The following is a 17,579-nucleotide window of genomic DNA, read 5'->3' on the forward strand; positions in this document are numbered from 1 at the left end:
CTGCGACATGCGATATAGAGTCTTTATAGATGTGTAATAAAGGACCGAGGGTGTCTCACTTCAAATAAAGTATTACAGGAGAAGTTTCAATAAATAGGTTATTTACCTTCTGCTGATCTATGAAGATTCTCTCATGATCCCACAGGTTACTGTAGAGTGTGAGAGGTATTTAAATCGGTTGATTGGTGGCCTTTGCGAAGCGTGTGTGTGTGTGTGTGTGTGTGTCAGAACCAAGATGATTTGGACTAGTCCAACCTGAGACTACCTCACCAGGTATTCCTCCTCGGTTCCCATGGAGACCAGGGTTTGAATACAACCTGTCCACAATGGTTACAATTTTAATGGCTAGGGTGTCAAAGACCCGACCGGGCCCAGCACCACGCGGTGTGACTCGTTGTATTGTTGTGTATGTGTACGGAGGAACATGTAACTTGCCTCTGGAAGAAAAGCCACTTTCAATGTCCTTATGTTGGTGGCTTTCATCAAGGTCAGTGTTTCTTTGTGCGTCGTCGTCTCCAGGCTATTGGACACACAGCACATAGAAACCTGGCATAGCAACCATTCAGAGTTGGCCTGAGTGGGAGGGACCATAGAATTACATGGGAGTGGCCTCACTGAGTAAAGTATGTGTCATCCTTAGCTAGCAAAAACGTTCCCTCTGGTCGTCACTATTTAACACAGCCACAAAGTTATAATTATGACTCAACATTTCCACAATTTAACCCTAACTAATGAAGGCCACATTTGATGTGTTGGGTTACCAGACCTTCGGCGCATTTGACCAGGAAGTGTTTGGGGAATGAGATTCGGTGTAAATGTGACTAACGTGACTTCACGTTAGAGAGTGTTGGAATCCTGCAGCACAATATGTCACCCTTTATAAAGCACATGTTTATATCATATTTGCCATAGTGGGTTATGTCACATTTGACATAGTGGGTTATGTCACATTTGCCATAGTGGGTTATGGCACATTTGCCATAGTGGGTTATGTCACATTTGACATAGTGGGTTATGTCACATTTGACATAGTGGGTTATGTCACATTTGCCATAGTGGGTTATGTCACATTTGACATAGTGGGTTATGGCACATTTGCCATAGTGGGTTATGTCACATTTGACATAGTGGGTTATGTCACATTTGACATAGTGGGTTATGTCACATTTGACATAGTGGGTTATGTCACATTTGACATAGTGGGTTATGTCACATTTGCCATAGTGGGTTATGGCACATTTGACATAGTGGGTTATGGCACATTTGCCATAGTGGGTTATGTCACATTTGCCATAGTGGGTTATGTCACATTTGCCATAGTGTGTTATGTCACATTTGACATAGTGGGTTATGTCACATTTGACATAGTGGGTTATGTCACATTTGACATAGTGGGTTATGTCACATTTGACATAGTGGGTTATGTCACATTTGACATAGTGGGTTATGTCACATTTGACATTGGTGATTATGTCACAAAGTTGCGCCACATTTGTGAACCCTTTTTATAAAGCATGACATACGGTTATAGATGCTCTGTAACAAACACATGTATGTAGTGCTCATGAAGGCATTATGAAGGCTTCATTTCGGCTATATAAGCCGAAATATCACGTGTTGTTTTAGACACCCGAGAGGAAGGATGGCTGATTTCCAGATAATTAACGGTGCTTCATCTGAATAGAGAACCTGTCAAACTACGACAGGTTCAGACAACATTATTCACCACAGACGGATGATGACGAATCTAAAAAATCTTCTGGTCACGTCAATTATTGCCCTGGAAAGCGCTGTGACGCAATTATCTATCATTATTGTCAACCCCCCCCCAACACCCCCAAAAAATATTTATTCTACTAATCTAGTCATCCTAAAGCAGGTGAAGCATGAGCAAAATGTCCTATTTGGAAAGCAGACTGAATTGACAGTGTCAATAATAACACTAATAATCCCTTACCTTGTATTTAACACCTGGTCCTTGGTGGCCCTGGATTACAGATCAGGGATTAGAGATTACGCTGCACTGAACAAACTCTAGTATAATTATTATAGTCTGACCAACACAGGAGAAGATATATAAGCTGAGTTTACTATTCAGGTTGGCACCTCTGCATAGTCTTTGCCAATATTACACTACAACCACCCACCTGGAAAACATTTTTACAAACTGTCCAGTCTTTGATGTATAAATTCTCCTTTTTAAAACATCAGAGGAGTTTTATAACCCAACTAACTGATTCTGAATCGCATGTTTTTAATTAAGGTCTTACGTTTCTCTTGTCCTCGCTTTCTTGTTACGTTTAGAATTACCCCTGCATTTTATACCGAGGATGTCCATCTACTTCCTATAGGATGTCCATCTACTTCCTATAGGATGTCCATCTACTTCCTATAGGATGTCCATCTACTTCCTATAGGATGTCCATCTACTTCCTATAGGATGTCCATCTACTTCCTATAGGATGTCCATCTACTTCCTATAGGATGTCCATCTACTTCCTATAGGATGTCCATCTACTTCCTTGAGGATGTCCATCTACTTCCTCGAGGATGTCCATCTACTTCCTATAGGATGTCCATCTACTTCCTATAGGATGTCCATCTACTTCCTATAGGATGTCCATCTACTTCCTATAGGATGTCCATCTACTTCCTATAGGATGTCCATCTACTTCCTTAAGGATGTCCATCTACTTCCTATAGGATGTCCATCTACTTCCTATAGGATGTCCATCTACTTCCTTAAGGATGTCCATCTACTTCCTATAGGATGTCCATCTACTTCCATCTACTTCCTATAGGATGTCCATCTACTTCCTTTCAGCACTACTTTAGCCATCCACATTGAACTGTTCACTAAATTAGAGAGGGAGGAGAGCGAGAGAGAGAGAGAGAGAGAGAGAGAGAGAGAGAGAGAGAGAGAGAGAGAGAGAGTAAACAGTAGCCTAGGGTATGTATTGGGATTCAGGGGGAGCCAGGCTGAGGTTCTGTGGTTTGGTCCTGTCCTGAGGTTCTTTCCTCGGGCTAGGTGCTGCATTGGTGAAAGGCTGCAAATTTACCACTCTGATTTCGAGTGCTGCTGTGGTGAGCTGTCAAAGTGAGTCGCTCTGACTGCATTCCCCAAGTTCCTGATTAGCCCCTACCTCTCCCCCCTCCCCTCCCCTCCTCCCCCTCTCCTCCTCCCCCTCTCACCCCTCCCCTCTCCTCCTCTCCCCTCCTCCCCCTCTCCTCCTCTCCCCCTCAGTCCACTCCAGCGATGCTGTTTCAACACATTTAGCAATGAGCTCTCATGGTTTCCCAGAAATGTACCTGACTGGCTGACTGGCTGGCTGGCTGGCTGACTGGCTGGCTGACTGACTGGCTGACTGGCTAACTGACTGGCTGACTGGCTGACTGACTGACTGGCTGACTGGCTGACTGGCTGACAATGACTGAATGACAGACTGACTGGCTGACTGAATGGCTGACTGACTGAATTATAATAATGGCAGACTGAATGATAGTACTGATTGTAATGACAGACTGAATGATAGTAATGATAGTAATGACAGACTGAATGATAGTACTGATTGTAATGACAGACTGAATGATAGTACTGATTGTAATGACAGACTGAATGATAGTAATGATAGTAATGGCAGACTGAATGATAGTACTGATGGTAATGACAGACTGAATGATAGTACTGATTGTAATGACAGACTGAATGATAGTACTGATGGTAACGACAGACTGAATGATAGTAATGATGGTAATGGCAGACTGAATGATAGTAATGATGGTAATGACATACTGAATGATAGTACTGATGGTAATGACAGACTGAATGATAGTACTGATGGTAATGACAGACTGAATGATAGTAATGCTCGTAATGACAGACTGAATGATAGTACTGATTGTAATGACAGACTGAATGATAGTAACGACAGACTGAATGATAGTAATGATAGTAATGACAGACTGAATGATAGTAATGATCGTAATGACAGACTGAATGATAGTAATGCTCGTAATGACAGACTGAATGATGGTAATGCTCGTAATGACAGACTGAATGATAGTACTGATTGTAATGACAGACTGGATGATAGTAATGACAGACTGAATGATAGTACTGATGGCAATGACAGACTGAATGATAGTAATGATAGTAATGACAGACTGAATGATAGTAATGATAGTAATGACAGACTGAATGATAGTAATGATAGTAATGACAGACTGAATGATAGTAATGATAGTAATGACAGACTGAATGATAGTAATGCTCGTAATGACAGACTGAATGATAGTAATGCTCGTAATGACATACTGAATGATAGTAATGCTCGTAATGACAGACTGAATGATAGTAATGCTCGTAATGACAGACTGAATGATAGTAATGATCGTAATGACAGACTGAATGATAGTAATGCTCGTAATGACATACTGAATGATATTACTGATGGTAATGACAGACTGAATGATAGTAATGCTCGTAATGACAGACTGAATGATAGTACTGATGGTAATGACAGACTGAATGATAGTAATGATAGTAATGACAGACTGAATGATAGTACTGATAGTAATGACATGCTGAATGATAGTACTGATGGTAATGACAGACTGAATGATAGTACTGATCGTAATGACAGACTGAATGATAGTAATGCTCGTAATGACAGACTGAATGATAGTAATGCTCGTAATGACAGACTGAATGATAGTAATGCTCGTAATGACAGACTGAATGATAGTAATGCTCGTAATGACAGACTGAATGATAGTAATGCTCGTAATGCCAGACTGAATGATAGTACTAGATTATGGCAACAGACATGGTCGTCCTGTTTCTAGCTCCTAGCCAACAGACATGGTCGTCCTGTTTCTAGCTCCTAGCCAACAGACATGGTCGTCCTGTTTCTAGCTCCTAGCCAACAGACATGGTCGTCCTGTTTCTAGCTCCTAGCCAACAGACATGGTCGTCCTGTTTCTAGCTCCTAGCCAACAGACATGGTCGTCCTGTTTCTAGCTCCTAGCCAACAGACATGGTCGTCCTGTTTCTAGCTCCTAGCCAACAGACATGGTCGTCCTGTTTCTAGCTCCTAGCCAACAGACATGGTCGTCCTGTTTCTAGCTCCTAGCCAACAGACATGGTCGTCCTGTTTCTAGCTCCTAGCCAACAGACATGGTCGTCCTGTTTCTAGCTCCTAGCCAACAGACATGGTCGTCCTGTTTCTAGCTCCTAGCCAACAGACATGGTCGTCCTGTTTCTAGCTCCTAGCCAACAGACATGGTCGTCCTGTTTCTAGCTCCTAGCCAACAGACATGGTCGTCCTGTTTCTAGCTCCTAGCCAACAGACATGGCCGTCCTGTTTCTAGCTCCTAGCCAACAGACATGGTCGTCCTGTTTCTAGCTCCTAGCCAACAGACATGGTCGTCCTGTTTCTAGCTCCTAGCCAACAGACATGGTCGTCCTGTTTCTAGCTCCTAGCCAACAGACATGGTCGTCCTGTTTCTAGCTCCTAGCCAACAGACATGGTCGTCCTGTTTCTAGCTCCTAGCCAACAGACATGGTCGTCCTGTTTCTAGCTCCTAGCCAACAGACATGGTCGTCCTGTTTCTAGCTCCTAGCCAACAGACATGGTCGTCCTGTTTCTAGCTCCTAGCCAACAGACATGGTCGTCCTGTTTCTAGCTCCTAGCCAACAGACATGGTCGTCCTGTTTCTAGCTCCTAGCCAACAGACATGGTCGTCCTGTTTCTAGCTCCTAGCCAACAGACATGGTCGTCCTGTTTCTAGCTCCTAGCCAACAGACATGGTCGTCCTGTTTCTAGCTCCTAGCCAACAGACATGGTCGTCCTGTTTCTAGCTCCTAGCCAACAGACATGGTCGTCCTGTTTCTAGCTCCTAGCCAACAGACATGGTCGTCCTGTTTCTAGCTCCTAGCCAACAGACATGGTCGTCCTGTTTCTAGCTCCTAGCCAACTTTGCAGTATATTGTTTGTTTTTCTGTGTTATTGCTTACATTATTTTCTCAAAACATTTCTTGCATAATTAACCTACAGCCGTAAATAACTTTTAGATATTAGATCGGCGGTCACTCACCAGCATTTAGATTCAATTTCCCTGTATTGGATCCTTTGTTTATACTCCCTGAGGCAGTTCCATTCATCCTGGGGGCTGCTCCAAGACACCGTCACTGCAGAAGAAGAACAAGGAGAGGGCTCTTAGTCAGACTCAGGAGGCCTGTATTACCATCCATCGCTTCCGCTCTGTCCCTGTACAATAAAGCAGACGAGGATCTCCTTCCAGAGAAACATCAGGGACTGTAACGTACTCTGTTTTGTGGAACCATGGCTCTCTCCGGATATACCCTCCCCATACAGTCAGCCTGTGGGGTTCTCCATATATCACGCGGACAGGAAGAAAGGTCTCTCCGGGAACAAGAAAATATGGAGTTGTATGTTTCATGATAAACTACTCATGGTGGTAATGTACAGGAAGTCCTTTTTGTTCTCCGAAACTGGAATACATCACCATCAAATAACGACCTCATTACCTCCCAAGATCATGTTCCTTCGGTCATCTTCACGGCCGTGTATGTTCCCCCCCCCCTCCCCCAAGCCAACACTGCTATGGCTCTCAAAGAACTACACTGAAAGATGGAAACCACACATCCTGAAGCCGCAATGACTGTAGCTGGGGACTTTAATAAATGAAATTGGAGAGAAAAAGCAACCAAAGTTCGATCAACTCATCTCCTGTGCTACTTCCCCTTCCGGGGAGGCTACACGGCCCTCCCCCGCCCTACCTTCGGGAAATAAGATTACGCCTCCATTTTGCTCCCCTCCTCCTATTGTCAGAAATTTAAACAGGAAGGGACCCATTTTGAAGGACTGTTTAACGTTGGTCTGACCAATTGAAATCTATGCCTTCAAGATTGTTTTGATCACATGGACTGGGAAATGTTTGTGTTGTCTCGGGAAAATAATATCAATGTATACACTGAGTTCATCAGGAAGTCCATAGAGGATGTTGATCCCACTGTGATGATTACAATTTATCCAAACCATAAACCATGGATAGATGACATCATTTGCCCAAATCTGAAAAAAAGAAACACCGCATTTAACCACGGCAATTTGACCTTGAACATGGACGTGAACACACTGACCAGCTATGTCCTCTGTAACACAATCAAACAGGCAAAACGACAGTACATGGACGAAGTGGAGTCGCAATTCAACGACTCAGACTCAGTATGTGGCAGAGACTCCAGACAATCAAGGATTATAAAGGGAAAACCAGCCACGTCGCAGACACCGACACCTCGCCTCCCGACAAGCTAAACACCTTCATATGTATATAGGCTTTTCTATGAATATATATACTCTCCATACTGTCTATTTCACACCATTATATACATCTGTATCAGTGGAGGATAATGAGGGGAGGACGGCTCATAATAACGACTGGAACGGCGCAGATACCACTCCACACATTCTGCTCCAGCCATTACCACGAGCCCGTCCTCCCCAATTAAGATGCCACCAATCTCCTGTGATATACTGTATATACTGAACAAAAATATAAACACAACATGTTGGTCCCATGTTTTATTTGACCTTTATTTAACCAGGCAAGTCAGTTAAGAACAAATTCTTATTTTCAATGACAGCCTAGGAACAGTGGGTTAACTGCCTGTTCAGGGGCAGAACGACAGATTTGTACTTTGTCAGCTCGGGGATTTGAACTTGCAACCTTCCGGTTACTAGTCCAACGCTCTAACCACTAGGCTACCCTGCCACCTCTACACTCTAACCACTAGGCTACCCTGCCACCTCTACACTCTTACCCCTAGGCTACCCTGCCGCCTCAACACTCTAACCACTAGGCTACCCTGCCGCCTCTACACTCTAACCACTAGGCTAGCCTGCCGCCTCTACACTCTAACCACTAGGCTACCCTGCCGCCTCTACACTCTTACCCCTAGGCTACCCTGCCGCCTCTACACTCTAACCACTAGGCTACCCTGCCGCCTCTACACTCTTACCCCTAGGCTACCCTGCCGCCTCTACACTCTTACCCCTAGGCTACCCTGCCGCCTCTACACTCTTACCCCTAGGCTACCCTGCCGCCTCTACACTCTTACCCCTAGGCTACCCTGCCGCCTCTAAACTCTTACCCCTAGGCTACCCTGCCACCTCTACACTCTAACCACTAGGCTACCCTGCCGCCTCTACACTCTTACCCCTAGGCTACCCTGCCGCCTCTACACTCTTACCCCTAGGCTACCCTGCCGCCTCTACACTCTTACCCCTAGGCTACCCTGCCGCCTCTACACTCTAACCACTAGGCTACCCTGCCACCTCTACACTCTAACCACTAGGCTACCCTGCCGCCTCTACACTCTAACCACTAGGCTACCCTGCCGCCTCTACACTCTAACCACTAGGCTACCCTGCCGCCTCTACATTCTTACCCCTAGGCTACCCTGCCGCCTCTACACTCTTACCACTAGGCTACCCTGCCGCCTCTACACTCTTACCCCTAGGCTACCCTGCCGCCTCTACACTCTTACCCCTAGGATACCCTGCCACCTCTACACTCTAACCACTAGGCTACGCTGCCGCCTCTACACTCTAACCACTAGGCTACGCTGCCGCCTCTACACTCTAACCACTAGGCTACTCTGCCGCCTCTACACTCTAACCACTAGGCTACTGTACTACCGTACTATTGGAGCTATAAACACAAGCATTATGTATTACTGTACTGTACTGTTGGAGCTAGAAACACAAGCATTATGTATTACTGTACTGTTGGAGTTATAACCACAAGCATTATGTATTACTGTACTGTACTGTTGGAGCTATAAACACAAGCATTATGTATTACTGTACTGTTGGAGCTATAAACACAAGCATTATGTATTACTGTACTGTACTGTTGGAGCTATAAACACAAGCAATATGTAATACTGTACTGTACTGTTGGAGCTATAAACACAAGCATTATGTAATACTGTACTGTACTGTTGGAGCTATAAACACAAGCATTACGTATTACTGTACTGTTGGAGCTATAAACACAAGCATGATGTATTACTGTACTGTTGGAGCTAGAAACACAAGCATTATGTATTACTGTACTGTTGGAGCTATAAACACAAGCATTATGTATTACTGTACTGTTGGAGCTATAAACACAAGCATTATGTAATACTGTACTGTTGGAGCTATAAACACAAGCATTATGTATTACTGTACTGTTGGAGCTATAAACACAAGCATTATGTATTACTGTACTGTTGGAGCTATAAACACAAGCATTATGTATTACTGTACTGTACTGTTGGAGCTATAAACACAAGCATTATGTATTACTGTACTGTTGGAGCTATAAACACAAGCATTATGTATTACTGTACTGTACTGTTGGAGCTATAAACACAAGCATTATGTATTACTGTACTGTACTGTTGGAGCTATAAACACAAGCATTATGTATTACTGTACTGTACTGTTGGAGTTATAAACACAAGCATTATGTATTACTGTACTGTTGGAGCTATAAACACAAGCATTATGTATTACTGTACTGTACTGTTGGAGTTATAAACACAAGCATTATGTATTACTGTACTGTACTGTTGGAGTTATAAACACAAGCATTATGTATTACTGTACTGTACTGTTGGAGCTATAAACACAAGCATTATGTATTACTGTACTGTACTGTTGGAGCTATAAACACAAGCATTATGTATTACTGTACTGTTGGAGCTATAAACACAAGCATTATGTATTACTGTACTGTTGGAGCTATAAACACAAGCATTATGTATTACTGTACTGTACTGTTGGAGCTATAAACACAAGCATTATGTATTACTGTACTGTTGGAGCTATAAACACAAGCATTATGTATTACTGTACTGTTGGAGCTATAAACACAAGCATTATGTATTACTGTACTGTTGGAGCTATAAACACAAGCATTATGTATTACTGTACTGTACTGTTGGAGCTATAAACACAAGCATTATGTATTACTGTACTGTTGGAGCTATAAACACAAGCACTATGTATTACTGTACTGTTGGAGATATAAACACAAGCATTTCGCTGCACCTGCGACATCTGTAAGATATGTGAAAGTGACCAATAACATTTGATATGATTTGACCGACAGACCAATGACTGACTGATTAACTGGTTAATTGGTTAATTGATTCCCCGTATCCCCGCCCCCCCCCCCCCAGGCCATGCAGAAGGAAGGGAAGGACATCAACATTAAGGAGGTGATGGACTGCTGGACCCTCCAGATGGGTTATCCTGTTGTGACCATCAGTAAGAACTACAGTCTGGACCACAGCGTCACCATCACACAGGAACACTTTGTCTACGACAGGGACGCCAAGTTCAGAGACCCTGACCTTTTCAACAGAAGGTAGGTACTGTCAGCTGAGGACTGCAGACCTTTTTATTCTGGTTTTTAACCCTTCTTTATATTATTACTATTCTTCTTCTTTTATTGGTCTCACTTCCACAACAACAAAGAGGGCAAAGCGAGAAGCTAAAACTATGTATGAAGAAACTAGTCTTCTGCTGTCCACACAGTGGAGATAACAGACAACTAGTCTTCTCCTGTCCACACAGTGGAGGTAACAGACAACTAGTCTTCTCCTGTTCACACAGTGGAGGTAACAGACAACTAGTCTTCTCCTGTCCACACAGTGGAGGTAACAGACAACTAGTCTTCTCCTGTCCACACAGTGGAGGTAACAGACAACTAGTCTTCTCCTGTCCACACAGTGGAGGTAACAGACAGACAACTAGTCTTCTCCTGTCCACACAGTGGAGGTAACAGACAGACAACTAGTCTTCTCCTGTCCACACAGTGGAGGTAACAGACAGACAACTAGTCTTCTCCTGTCCACACAGTGGAGGGAACAGACAGACAACTAGTCTTCTCCTGTCCACACAGTGGAGGTAACAGACAGACAACTAGTCTTCTCCTGTCCACACAGTGGAGGTAACAGACAGACAACTAGTCTTCTCCTGTCCACACAGTGGAGGGAACAGACAGACAACTAGTCTTCTCCTGTCCACACAGTGGAGGTAACAGACAGGCAACTAGTCTTCTCCTGTCCACACAGTGGAGGTAACAGACAACTAGTCTTCTCCTGTCCACACAGTGGAGGTAACAGACAACTAGTCTTCTCCTGTCCACACAGTGGAGGTAACAGACAGACAACTAGTCTTCTCCTGTCCACACAGTGGAGGTAACAGACAACTAGTCTTCTCCTGTCCACACAGTGGAGGTAACAGACAACTAGTCTTCTCCTGTCCACACAGTGGAGGGAACAGACAACTAGTCTTCTCCTGTCCACACAGTGGAGGTAACAGACAGACAACTAGTCTTCTCCTGTCCACACAGTGGAGGGAACAGACAACTAGTCTTCTCCTGTCCACACAGTGGAGGTAACAGACAGACATCTAGTCTTCTCCTGTCCACACAGTGGAGGTAACAGACAACTAGACTTCTCCTGTCCACACAGTGGAGGTAACAGACAACTAGACTTCTCCTGTCCACACAGTGGAGGGAACAGACAGACAACTAGTCTTCTCCTGTCCACACAGTGGAGGTAACAGACAACTAGTCTTCTCCTGTCCACACAGTGGAGGTAACAGACAGACAACTAGTCTTCTCCTGTCCACATAGTGGAGGTAACAGACAGACAACTAGTCTTCTCCTGTCCACACAGTGGAGGGAACAGACAACTAGTCTTCTCCTGTCCACACAGTGGAGGTAACAGACAGACAACTAGTCTTCTCCTGTCCACACAGTGGAGGTAACAGACAACTAGTCTTCTCCTGTCCACACAGTGGAGGTAACAGACAACTAGTCTTCTCCTGTCCACACAGTGGAGGTAACAGACAACTAGTCTTCTCCTGTCCACACAGTGGAGGTAACAGACAGACAACTAGTCTTCTCCTGTCCACACAGTGGAGGTAACAGACAGACAACTAGTCTTCTCCTGTCCACACAGTGGAGGTAACAGACAGACAACTAGTCTTCTCCTGTCCACACAGTGGAGGGAACAGACAGACAACTAGTCTTCTCCTGTCCACACAGTGGAGGTAACAGACAGACAACTAGTCTTCTCCTGTCCACACAGTGGAGGTAACAGACAGACAACTAGTCTTCTCCTGTCCACACAGTGGAGGGAACAGACAGACAACTAGTCTTCTCCTGTCCACACAGTGGAGGTAACAGACAGGCAACTAGTCTTCTCCTGTCCACACAGTGGAGGTAACAGACAACTAGTCTTCTCCTGTCCACACAGTGGAGGTAACAGACAACTAGTCTTCTCCTGTCCACACAGTGGAGGTAACAGACAGACAACTAGTCTTCTCCTGTCCACACAGTGGAGGTAACAGACAACTAGTCTTCTCCTGTCCACACAGTGGAGGTAACAGACAACTAGTCTTCTCCTGTCCACACAGTGGAGGGAACAGACAACTAGTCTTCTCCTGTCCACACAGTGGAGGTAACAGACAGACAACTAGTCTTCTCCTGTCCACACAGTGGAGGGAACAGACAACTAGTCTTCTCCTGTCCACACAGTGGAGGTAACAGACAGACATCTAGTCTTCTCCTGTCCACACAGTGGAGGTAACAGACAACTAGACTTCTCCTGTCCACACAGTGGAGGTAACAGACAACTAGACTTCTCCTGTCCACACAGTGGAGGGAACAGACAGACAACTAGTCTTCTCCTGTCCACACAGTGGAGGTAACAGACAACTAGTCTTCTCCTGTCCACACAGTGGAGGTAACAGACAGACAACTAGTCTTCTCCTGTCCACATAGTGGAGGTAACAGACAGACAACTAGTCTTCTCCTGTCCACACAGTGGAGGTAACAGACAACTAGTCTTCCTGTCCACACAGTGGAGGTAACAGACAACTAGTCTTCTCCTTTCCACACAGTGGAGGTAACAGACAGACAACTAGTCTTCTCCTGTCCACATAGTAGAGGTAACAGACAACTAGTCTTCTCCTGTCAACACAGTGGAGGTAACAGACAACTAGTCTTCTCCTGTCCACATAGTGGAGGTAACAGACAACTAGTCTTCTCCTGTCCACACAGTGGAGGTAACAGACAACTAGTCTTCTCCTGTCCACACAGTGGAGGTAACAGACAACTAGTCTTCTCCTGTCCACACAGTGGAGGTAACAGACAACTAGTCTTCTCCTGTCCACACAGTGGAGGGAACAGACAACTAGTCTTCTCCTGTCCACACAGTGGAGGTAACAGACAACTAGTCTTCTCCTGTCCACACAGTGGAGGGAACAGACAACTAGTCTTCTCCTGTCCACACAGTGGAGGTAACAGACAGACAACTAGTCTTCTCCTGTCCACACAGTGGAGGTAACAGACAGACAACTAGTATTCTCCTGTCCACACAGTGGAGGGAACAGACAGACAACTAGTCTTCTCCTGTCCACACAGTGGAGGTAACAGACAGGCAACTAGTCTTCTCCTGTCCACACAGTGGAGGTAACAGACAACTAGTCTTCTCCTGTCCACACAGTGGAGGTAACAGACAACTAGTCTTCTCCTGTCCACACAGTGGAGGTAACAGACAGACAACTAGTCTTCTCCTGTCCACACAGTGGAGGTAACAGACAACTAGTCTTCTCCTGTCCACACAGTGGAGGTAACAGACAACTAGTCTTCTCCTGTCCACACAGTGGAGGGAACAGACAACTAGTCTTCTCCTGTCCACACAGTGGAGGTAACAGACAGACAACTAGTCTTCTGCTGTCCACACAGTGGAGGGAACAGACAACTAGTCTTCTCCTGTCCACACAGTGGAGGTAACAGACATACATCTAGTCTTCTCCTGTCCACACAGTGGAGGTAACAGACAACTAGACTTCTCCTGTCCACACAGTGGAGGTAACAGACAACTAGACTTCTCCTGTCCACACAGTGGAGGTAACAGACAACTAGTCTTCTCCTGTCCACATAGTGGAGGTAACAGACAGACAACTAGTCTTCTCCTGTCCACACAGTGGAGGGAACAGACAACTAGTCTTCTCCTGTCCACACAGTGGAGGTAACAGACAACTAGTCTTCTCCTGTCCACACAGTGGAGGTAACAGACAGACAACTAGTCTTCTCCTGTCCACACAGTGGAGGTAACAGACAACTAGTCTTCTCCTGTCCACACAGTGGAGGTAACAGACAACTAGTCTTCTCCTGTCCACATAGTGGAGGTAACAGACAGACAACTAGTCTTCTCCTGTCCACACAGTGGAGGGAACAGACAACTAGTCTTCTCCTGTCCACACAGTGGAGGTAACAGACAACTAGTCTTCTCCTGTCCACACAGTGGAGGTAACAGACAGACAACTAGTCTTCTCCTGTCCACACAGTGGAGGTAACAGACAACTAGTCTTCTCCTGTCCACACAGTGGAGGTAACAGACAGACAACTAGTCTTCTCCTGTCCACACAGTGGAGGTAACAGACAACTAGTCTTCTCCTGTCCACACAGTGGAGGTAACAGACAGACAACTAGTCTTCTCCTGTCCACATAGTAGAGGTAACAGACAACTAGTCTTCTCCTGTCCACACAGTGGAGGTAACAGACAACTAGTCTTCTCCTGTCCACATAGTGGAGGTAACAGACAACTAGTCTTCTCCTGTCCACACAGTGGAGGTAACAGACAACTAGTCTTCTCCTGTCCACACAGTGGAGGGAACAGACAACTAGTCTTCTCCTGTCCACACAGTGGAGGTAACAGACAACTAGTCTTCTCCTGTCCACACAGTGGAGGTAACAGACAACTAGTCTTCTCCTGTCCACACAGTGGAGGTAACAGACAACTAGTCTTCTCCTGTCCACACAGTGGAGGGAACAGACAACTAGTCTTCTCCTGTCCACACAGTGGAGGTAACAGACAACTAGTCTTCTCCTGTCCACACAGTGGAGGTAACAGACAACTAGTCTTCTCCTGTCCACACAGTGGAGGTAACAGACAACTAGTCTTCTCCTGTCCACACAGTGGAGGTAACAGACAACTAGTCTTCTCCTGTCCACACAGTGGAGGGAACAGACAACTAGTCTTCTCCTGTCCACACAGTGGAGGTAACAGACAACTAGTCTTCTCCTGTCCACACAGTGGAGGTAACAGACAGACAACTAGTCTTCTCCTGTCCACACAGTGGAGGGAACAGACAGACAACTAGTCTTCTCCTGTCCACACAGTGGAGGTAACAGACAGGCAACTAGTCTTCTCCTGTCCACACAGTGGAGGTAACAGACAACTAGTCTTCTCCTGTCCACACAGTGGAGGTAACAGACAACTAGTCTTCTCCTGTCCACACAGTGGAGGTAACAGACAGACAACTAGTCTTCTCCTGTCCACACAGTGGAGGTAACAGACAACTAGTCTTCTCCTGTCCACACAGTGGAGGTAACAGACAACTAGTCTTCTCCTGTCCACACAGTGGAGGGAACAGACAACTAGTCTTCTCCTGTCCACACAGTGGAGGTAACAGACAGACAACTAGTCTTCTGCTGTCCACACAGTGGAGGGAACAGAGAACTAGTCTTCTCCTGTCCACACAGTGGAGGTAACAGACATACATCTAGTCTTCTCCTGTCCACACAGTGGAGGTAACAGACAACTAGACTTCTCCTGTCCACACAGTGGAGGTAACAGACAACTAGACTTCTCCTGTCCACACAGTGGAGGGAACAGACAGACAACTAGTCTTCTCCTGTCCACACAGTGGAGGTAACAGACAACTAGTCTTCTCCTGTCCACACAGTGGAGGTAACAGACAGACAACTAGTCTTCTCCTGTCCACATAGTGGAGGTAACAGACAGACAACTAGTCTTCTCCTGTCCACACAGTGGAGGGAACAGACAACTAGTCTTCTCCTGTCCACACAGTGGAGGTAACAGACAACTAGTCTTCTCCTGTCCACACAGTGGAGGTAACAGACAGACAACTAGTCTTCTCCTGTCCACACAGTGGAGGTAACAGACAACTAGTCTTCTCCTGTCCACACAGTGGAGGTAACAGACAGACAACTAGTCTTCTCCTGTCCACACAGTGGAGGTAACAGACAACTAGTCTTCTCCTGTCCACACAGTGGAGGTAACAGACAGACAACTAGTCTTCTCCTGTCCACATAGTAGAGGTAACAGACAACTAGTCTTCTCCTGTCCACACAGTGGAGGTAACAGACAACTAGTCTTCTCCTGTCCACATAGTGGAGGTAACAGACAACTAGTCTTCTCCTGTCCACACAGTGGAGGTAACAGACAACTAGTCTTCTCCTGTCCACACAGTGGAGGTAACAGACAACTAGTCTTCTCCTGTCCACACAGTGGAGGTAACAGACAACTAGTCTTCTCCTGTCCACACAGTGGAGGGAACAGACAACTAGTCTTCTCCTGTCCACACAGTGGAGGTAACAGACAACTAGTCTTCTCCTGTCCACACAGTGGAGGTAACAGACAACTAGTCTTCTCCTGTCCACACAGTGGAGGTAACAGACAACTAGTCTTCTCCTGTCCACACAGTGGAGGGAACAGACAACTAGTCTTCTCCTGTCCACACAGTGGAGGTAACAGACAGACAACTAGTCTTCTCCTGTCCACACAGTGGAGGTAACAGACAGACAACTAGTCTTCTCCTGTCCACACAGTGGAGGTAACAGACAGACAACTAGTCTTCTCCTGTCCACATAGTAGAGGTAACAGACAACTAGTCTTCTCCTGTCCACACAGTAGAGGTAACAGACAACTAGTCTTCTCCTGTCCACACAGTGGAGGTAACAGACAACTAGTCTTCTCCTGTCCACACAGTGGAGGTAACAGACAGACAACTAGTCTTCTCCTGTCCACACAGTGGAGGGAACAGACAGACAACTAGTCTTCTCCTGTCCACACAGTGGAGGTAACAGACAACTAGTCTTCTCCTGTCCACACAGTGGAGGGAACAGACAACTAGTCTTCTCCTGTCCACACAGTGGAGGTAACAGACAACTAGTCTTCTCCTGTCCACACAGTGGAGGTAACAGACAACTAGTCTTCTCCTGTCCACACAGTGGAGGTAACAGACAACTAGTCTTCTCCTGTCCACACAGTGGAGGTAACAGACAACTAGTCTTCTCCTGTCCACACAGTGGAGGGAACAGACAACTAGTCTTCTCCTGTCCACACAGTGGAGGTAACAGACAACTAGTCTTCTCCTGTCCACACAGTGGAGGTAACAGACAACTAGTCTTCTCCTGTCCACATAGTGGAGGTAACAGACAACTAGTCTTCTCCTGTCCACACAGTGGAGGTAACAGACAACTAGTCTTCTCCTGTCCACACAGTGGAGGTAACAGACAACTAGTCTTCTCCTGTCCACACAGTGGAGGTAACAGACAACTAGTCTTCTCCTGTCCACACAGTGGAGGGAACAGACAACTAGTCTTCTCCTGTCCACACAGTGGAGGTAACAGACAACTAGTCTTCTCCTGTCCACACAGTGGAGGTAACAGACAACTAG

General features: G+C 45.6%; 1 protein-coding gene across 1 annotated transcript in view; it reads left to right on the forward strand.

The window, feature by feature from the left end:
- The window catches only part of LOC116360588 (thyrotropin-releasing hormone-degrading ectoenzyme), a gene marked incomplete in the record, with an annotated part of 436,874 nt that overhangs the window by 324,168 nt on the left and 95,127 nt on the right, over nt 1-17,579 (forward strand). The window contains 1 exon segment of the mRNA XM_031815459.1: nt 10,256-10,443. Within this exon segment, the coding sequence (XP_031671319.1) occupies nt 10,256-10,443 (188 nt within the window).

The sequence above is a fragment of the Oncorhynchus kisutch genome, unplaced genomic scaffold, assembly GCF_002021735.2.
Source record: "Oncorhynchus kisutch isolate 150728-3 unplaced genomic scaffold, Okis_V2 Okis09a-Okis19a_hom, whole genome shotgun sequence".
Lineage (NCBI taxonomy): Eukaryota > Metazoa > Chordata > Actinopteri > Salmoniformes > Salmonidae > Oncorhynchus > Oncorhynchus kisutch.